General features: G+C 42.5%; 1 protein-coding gene and 1 non-coding gene across 2 annotated transcripts in view; both read left to right on the top strand.

Moving 5' to 3' along the window:
- tmeff2a (transmembrane protein with EGF-like and two follistatin-like domains 2a) overlaps positions 1 to 853 on the top strand; it is a 93,400-nt gene extending 92,547 nt beyond the window's left edge. The window contains exon 10 of the mRNA XM_030081621.1: positions 176 to 853. Within this exon, the coding sequence (XP_029937481.1) occupies positions 176 to 272 (97 nt within the window). The 3' untranslated portion in view covers positions 273 to 853. The remainder of the gene's footprint in view (positions 1 to 175) is intronic.
- A 2,530-nt stretch (positions 854 to 3,383) lies between these two features.
- Positions 3,384 to 3,465, top strand: trnas-aga (transfer RNA serine (anticodon AGA)). Its single transcript has one exon. It is a non-coding gene; the product is annotated as a tRNA-Ser (tRNA).
- The last annotated feature ends 3,865 nt before the right edge of the window (positions 3,466 to 7,330 follow it).

Here is a 7,330-nt window from a genome sequence, read left to right as displayed (position 1 = left end):
TAATGGCATCAGAAAGGCCTTAGGATGTGTCTTTACAGCCAATAGCCACATGTCAGTAAGAGAATCTGACCTTTTAAATGAGTGTGCTTCCTCTTGGAGCTCTGTGATTTAAAAAGCAAGTACCACATGCCACATCTCTTATTCTCTCCTCTTTTTGGACTTCCTCTCTGCACAGGAAGTGCCCACGGACCAACAGGATCAACCGGCAGAAGCAGAACAATGTCCACTACAGTTCGGAGAACACCATGCGCGCCTCCACCCGGCTCATCTGAGCCCAGACACACGAGACAAAGGAGGACGACGGTGAAGAAACCCCCTCCACTCAACATAGCGCTGCGGCGTTAGATGATCCCCCATGTAGGCCAACCCTGAAAAATGTAGGATCTGCTTCCCCTCACTCCCCACCCTCTGTCCCCGTCTGACCCCTGAGAACGAGCAGGGAGAACGGTGGCACAGGAAAAGACAAAGCTGGCGTCCCGGTCAGTCGTGAGCGTCGCATGTGGATGATGTAGTCATTGGTCGCCGCTGTCGCCACCCTCCCCGTCCACCCCGCCCTACCCTGAACCCCTTCCCTCAGATGCCAATGTGTTCCCTTGCACCTTGTCACTTCCGCCCAGGGCTTCCTGAAAAACTGAACCATGGGGTCTTGGAGAAGGGGAGGGGGGGCTGAGGATAATGGATGTTTGTGTGTATGTGTGGGAGAGTGTGTGTGTGTGTGTGTGTGTGTGTGAGGGTCATAGGAGCTTTGGTAGACGTGGGGTTAGCTGGTGTCTGTTGTGTGTTTGTAGATGAGGGGTAAAACCAAATTGGGGTAGCGTGAAGCAGGTTAGCAGGGTTTCAATAAGGGGTGTGTCGTTGGGTTTGGTGGGGGGGTGGGGTGGGGGCGGGTCTGGGGTCGGGGTGGGGGGCGGGGGGCTTACACGTGATGCCTTGCACCTTGTGTTATAGGAAACCCCGTGACAGAGGGCACCATGGTATTATACAGCTCTCTGTTTGGTTATAACGATGACGTCAACTATCTTGGGTTCTATTTCCAATAGTTATTATTACATTGTCTTGATGGGGTCATTTTTCTGTAAATGTAAATAAATAATTTATATCACGAAATGTAACATGCCGTGTCTTGTCTTTTGTCATTGGGTGCAGCAGTGTTCTAAATTAAGATTTCCCAAAACGATAGCTGTTTTTTTTTTTTTTTTTTTAATCAGTTTCTCAATATGGATTCATTTATCATTCACTGAAAGTTCATCATTCACCCACATCAGTATTTAAGGACATAATGTATCAGCCATATATTGTCCTTCCTTTAATAAGTGCCATCATTTGTTCTTATTTTTGTGATGTCAGTCATTTTTTAGTGTAGGTGTAAGTTCCACATTCATTTAGATCCCTTTATCACCGTTACCATCGAAAGGGTTTTATAGGCCCATGGTTTATAGACAACAAAAACAACCCCTGGCATGAACCCTGGCGAGAAAGTCCAGAAAAGCCAGAAAAGGAAAAAAATGGAAGAAATGTTTGGAAGGATGACAGAGAAATGGGAGCCTCTGTCAGACTGGCCAAAAATGCAGTGGCTACGAAGTAATCAAATACACTCAGATAAATTAAATGAAATCAAAACAAATCAGATGAAATGGTGGATGTGTCATCATGCAGGGTTTTGCACCAGACAAGGTTGCCAAAAGCCTCCACAGCACTGCAAAACTTTATTTATTTATTTATTTTTTTTCAAGACAGCTTTTAAACTCCACACTGCTGTTAGATCTTCATGTCTCACATTGATTCAAGGTAAGTCACTGATGTTCTTGAGAGATTAGGTAAGAAACAAGCTATCTACAAAACTGACAAACCGAAATGACTTGCAAGTTGCAAGTCATGTTGCACTGTACAATACTGATTTTAATATTTGAGCACTGGGCATATTACTGATTATATCAGTGTTTTATCACTGCCATTCCCCCTGTAGCTTTACAGCTGTCACTCTAAAGATGGTTTTTAATCAGTTTTAACTTTCCAAAAATTTCCTGATGTCAAATATACACATGGAGAGGAAAGAGTTAAATCAATCACAACAAGTGGAGGGGTCCATCCCCACAAGATGGTGCTATTTATCTTGCAGAGACCAGCCATATTGTTATTATGTCATGAAATTTAGTAAATCAGTGTATCCACTTTAGCTTCATTCACACTGCTACACAGCTGTTCAAATTTCTATAGCCTAGGCTTTTCCATCTATCTAGGTCTTTAAAAGTGTACATGTTTTGGTCGAGGAAAAAAAAAAAATCAAGGTCAAAACGCGAGGACAGGTGGAAAATCAGAGAAGTTCAATTTTACTTAGAGCCCCGAATCACTGCTGCAGTCTTAAATGGCTTTACAGGCCAGTTTATAGAAAACAGAAATCACACCCCCGCCATGAACCCAAAAACCACTCCACAGTAAAAAGCCCCAGAACAAAAGTAATAAAAAGAATTGTGTAAAAAAAAGAAAGAAAGAAAGAAAGAAAGAAAGAAAGAAAGAAAGGAACGAATGAGAACAACACAAGACTGATAAGAAGTCTAATATGTAAGTAGGCTAAATGGCGAAGCCTCCACCTATAAATAAAATTACAAGTAACCCAATTAAAATACTGCAGGGAACATAAGCTACATGATTTCAAAAGGTACCGTGGGTTCTCTGTATTTTCAACCTTCTGTGCAATAAAAAAAAAAAAAATGATGATTGGATAGGAATATCTTCAGTTTTGTCATCTTCTAAGCCTATCTGAAATTAGTTCTCTGTAGGAATACTTTTGATATGATTGTAATAAAACTCTTCTACGCTACTTGTCCTTTAATACCCCATTATTTTCCCATAATATCACGGCACAGTGTGATAATTTCCTGGGACATATATAGTGGTGACTGTTGTTTATCGTTATGAAAAGGCTGTAGAGAAATACTGTAAATTCCGTCACTATCTTTGGAAATCCTAAACAAATCGTAACATTTCCTCCCAGTTTCTTACCGTTCATAACAAGTTTCTGTTTGTCACACACTGTGTCTTGAGGGTTGGACTGGTTCCGCATTATAGTAGGAACTTAGATTGTTTGAACCCCAAAATGCAAGTAGACGCCTGGCAAGCAGTATTTAAGAGTAAGATTTACGCAAATTACTTCCTAGTTTTTTGGTAATATGTTATGACTGTTTCAGTTTCAGTTTGACAAAAATGTGAAGGATAGTTTGTTTTTGTTTTTTTAATGGTGGATGTGTTTACGAAAAATGTGTCCAATTAAACGGTGTTTATCAATTTCAAAGACACAAAAAAAAAAAAAAAAAGAGAAGTCGGGAGTTTCCAGTTCTTAAAAATACTTGATATAACTTAAAAAAGAACGTGTTTCCGTGCGCGTTGTCGTGGCCGAGTGGTTAAGGCGATGGACTAGAAATCCATTGGGGTCTCCCCGCGCAGGTTCGAATCCTGCCGACAACGGATTCACTTTTCGCTTCAGAAGCATGGGATCCACATTTTATACCGATACATTGTGACATGTAGGCTAACTGGAAATCCGAAACAGATTCTGTAGTGGTAATCCCTTCGACAACCTGACAATGTTCTGTGTTAACACCGAGAGACTAGTGGGATTACCCAACCAGCACACAAGACCAAGTGAGTCAGCCGTCATAAAGATGTGCGCTTCTTTACTTTACAAAATCTTTGGACGTGACTCAGCCAATTAGATGCTGTTTAATTTTTATTCCGGGTAGATCATTAGCGTTGACTGCAAGTGACTCCCCGAGTAGATGGCTATAGGAGATGGGTGGACTGGCTTTCACTCCAGTGTGTGTGTGTGTGTGTGTGTGTGTGTGTGTGTGTGTGTGTGTGTGTGTGTGTGTGTGTGTGTGTGTGTGTGTGTAAATAACACTGAAAATACAGTCGGTTTTGAAGTGAGAGTCTTACTGACTGAGCTAAGGATGTTTCGTCTGATTATTTTGATACAATATCCTTGTACTTAACCTCTTAAAACCCATTAAAATAAATTACTGTTATTGTTAGTTGTTAGAAAATGATATTTAAAATATACATTTTTCCACATCCCCATGTAGTTCAACCCAGTACTCGAGTTGAGGGGGGATGAGGGTGGATGGCATCCCCCCTGAAATAAAAACAGTGAAAATCATCCCCCCTGTAAAACTGCCATCCTCACTTTTCATCAAGTGAAAAAAATTGACCATCCCCCCTTAATTTTTTTTTACAACTCGACTTCTGGTTAAACCCTTAGGTACTCAGAAAAGTGTGCATGTATCTGCACAGTGCTCACATGTGCACATTAAGGAGTGTATGTGTGTGTCTGGGTGGGTGGGTGGTTGGGTGGACGGGGGGGTTGCTTCATTGCTTCCCAGTTCAAGCTGCAGACCCAGTCAGTGTAATCCTGGCAGTTTCCTGTCCTCCCCTGCTGGTTTCTCCCAGAATCCAGCGGGCCTGAGGCCAGGGAGGAGCAGGAAGGACATTTCGGGGCATGTCTGAGTATCTGCTCTCATCTGGGGTCTGGGAATGTGGTGAATGTTATCATTCAGGAACACTGCAATTCCCTCCCAAGCGGATTTAACTTTCACAGCAAGAGAGGTCAGCATGGTTGATGTTTGCACAGTTTGTTTCTTTTCCCTCGGTAGGTTACTTAATGATGGACTGCGTCACTGTCTACTATGTCGTGTTCGGCAAAAACACAGGGGAACCTCACCATGTGTTCGTATGGATTCCACCAGAAATGAGTCAAAGCTGTTTGAATGAAATGAGTTGGTACACACGTAAGAGTCACATGATGCAACTTTATTTCGTCCTATGGCACTGGGTGTAGCATTTGCAGGTATGCCTCAGATTTCCTGTTCAAACAGAGTCCAGGTCCACGTTGAATAAAAACTGAGGGTCAAATTTTATTGCAGCAACAGCCTTTCAGATGCTGTGTGGAGGAGGAGAATACCTGTGTTCATGTTTGCTCCAGCTATCGTCATGCTGAATCATCCCCAAGGACATCAGATTTAATTTACTTTCAGAAAGCTCACAATCCCTAATATTCAATTTAAGATGAAAGAAAATGAGAGACATATTCAGGAAGAGGTTTTATTTTTTTTAATGTCTTTATTGCATTTCAGCTTTATTAACAGGAGATGATTGGGACGCTGAGCAGACATGATGAAGGTCTTGGGTGAATTATCCACAAGGACAATCCTAGTTTAACATGGTGCATCCCAGAGGACTTAAAGCGGCTCGAGAACAGTTACACTGTGGAACTGACTCATAATCCACTGCCTCTGAAACAGCATTCGAACCGTGTGATGTGGTATCCAATACTGACAAAATCTTTTAAAGTAGGTGAGGCTCTGGAGGCAGGTGACCCACCCTGCCTGTTCAATGGTGTTATAATAGAACATAAAAACACAGATATGCACTTTGGACTTCATGTGTCATTATGTCAATGCTTGCTTTTACACAAATACAGTGTAAAGGTGAAATAAAGATAAGGACAAATAGTTAATTGCTTAATAACAATGTTATTCCTGCAAAGTGCAACAACATAAAACCGACACACATACAGATACACACACATTCACACACAGTGGCTATATCCTGGATGAGCTCATGCAGAAATCTCTGATGGCCTTGCGTTTACTTTTGTGGAGACAGAGACCTTCATGCACATGTACGCACAAAATCTCACCTTCTCTTTCACACACACTATCAATCACCCCACAACATACGCCCTCGCCCGTTCAACACCTACTGAGCTTGACAGGTAACCACCGAGCGACAGAGTCTGATGTTTATTTTCAAAGTAAATAGCTCCACCCCCAGCAGCTTACATTTTGTTTATCCTTGTGGTGGTATCATTTTAGTTAACACGTCTGAACGTGCAGGGACATTTTACAAGTGCATTCAATTGTGAATAATGAGCAGTGAATTTCCTCCGTTTGATAGACAACCTCTGCAGGTGAGAAGAAGGCCTACATGGTGATCGCAAAAACAGCAAAAGCAAACTATTTTTCTGGGAGCCATCTGGACCCCTTGGGGGGGGCGCAGACCGCACTTTGATAAACCATTTCCCTGACTGACCGGCCAGGAACACCCTCACATTGATTTTACAATCAACAAACTGCACCTCAGCTCGTTTGGCAGGGAAGAATGGGCCCATTGGTTTGAAAAGTGATGGTTTGAACACACACACTTGACACCATACACAGTCGCAGACAAGTGCCAAACAAGCGTGCGTACACACACACAATGAAACACACACTTTGTGATAGTATGTGTGTGAAGTTCAACACCACTGAAAATTGGTCCATTAGCTTCAAAATTGATAGCATCTGAGCAATCACACACAAACACCCCCAACATACACACACAAAACCACCCACCCATGCCTGCTCCTCTAGTAATGGGCAAGGCCACCTTTAAGTGAGCATGTGGGTCATTTAAAGATCCATCACCATCTGTTTTTGTCGCAGCATGCCATTTTTCTCCTCCATGGGCGCCTTTGATTTAGCAAAAAAAAGGGTACCATTGCTTCCTCCCTCCCCACTGTGCAACCAGACAGTCGGCCTGAGCTGGTTACACAAATCAAACGCAGCTGAGTATCCATCATATCATCATAGGTGTGACCACCTGTGATGGAAGGATATGTTGCTGGTAATCACCACCATCAGGGGTGCCGTTTAGACTTTGAGCGGGGAACGTGTTGGCCGATGCAGATGTCACATGACAGGCAATGAACAAAACTTTGCAGGAAGCGCAAGGAAGTTATTGCTGGATTATTAGTGATGAAATTGTGGTGGGAAAACATGAAAAGTCTCCAAAAGCAAAATACGCCTCAACACTGTGTATCCAAAAGCGGTTTGAGGTGGCATAATCAGTTTGAGTGCACACATGTGATTCATATTCCCTGCTTTTTTCAGTGTCCTGCAACACATCAAGGTATGGAAACTACATTTCCATACCATGTAAGTTTATGTATCTTTTTGAAAGCACCTTCAATCACAGATGAATGCGTAGAAGTAAAAGGGAACATTGCCTCAAATACATGCATATAAACATGAAGACCACACTCCTGTGCCACGTGAGTACAGCCTTCATAAGGACTTGCATGTGTGTCTGTGTGAGAGACCATCATTAAATGTCCCCATGAAGTCTGCCTCAAGGTGTTTTTGTCGAATTCTTGCATCCACATCAGGCAGGCACTCAAACAAATATGTGGGCTTCAGGTCAGTCAAAGCACTTGGGCTGTTTTGTGTGGAATATCTATAATCCCTTTGTATGCATGCAAAGGGATTGCAGATATTCCTTGCCTTAGTGTGTGTTCTTG

The sequence above is a fragment of the Myripristis murdjan genome, chromosome 21 (genome assembly GCF_902150065.1).
Source record: "Myripristis murdjan chromosome 21, fMyrMur1.1, whole genome shotgun sequence".
NCBI classification, from domain to species: Eukaryota; Metazoa; Chordata; class Actinopteri; order Holocentriformes; family Holocentridae; genus Myripristis; species Myripristis murdjan.
This window is presented reverse-complemented; position numbering and strand designations above follow the sequence as displayed.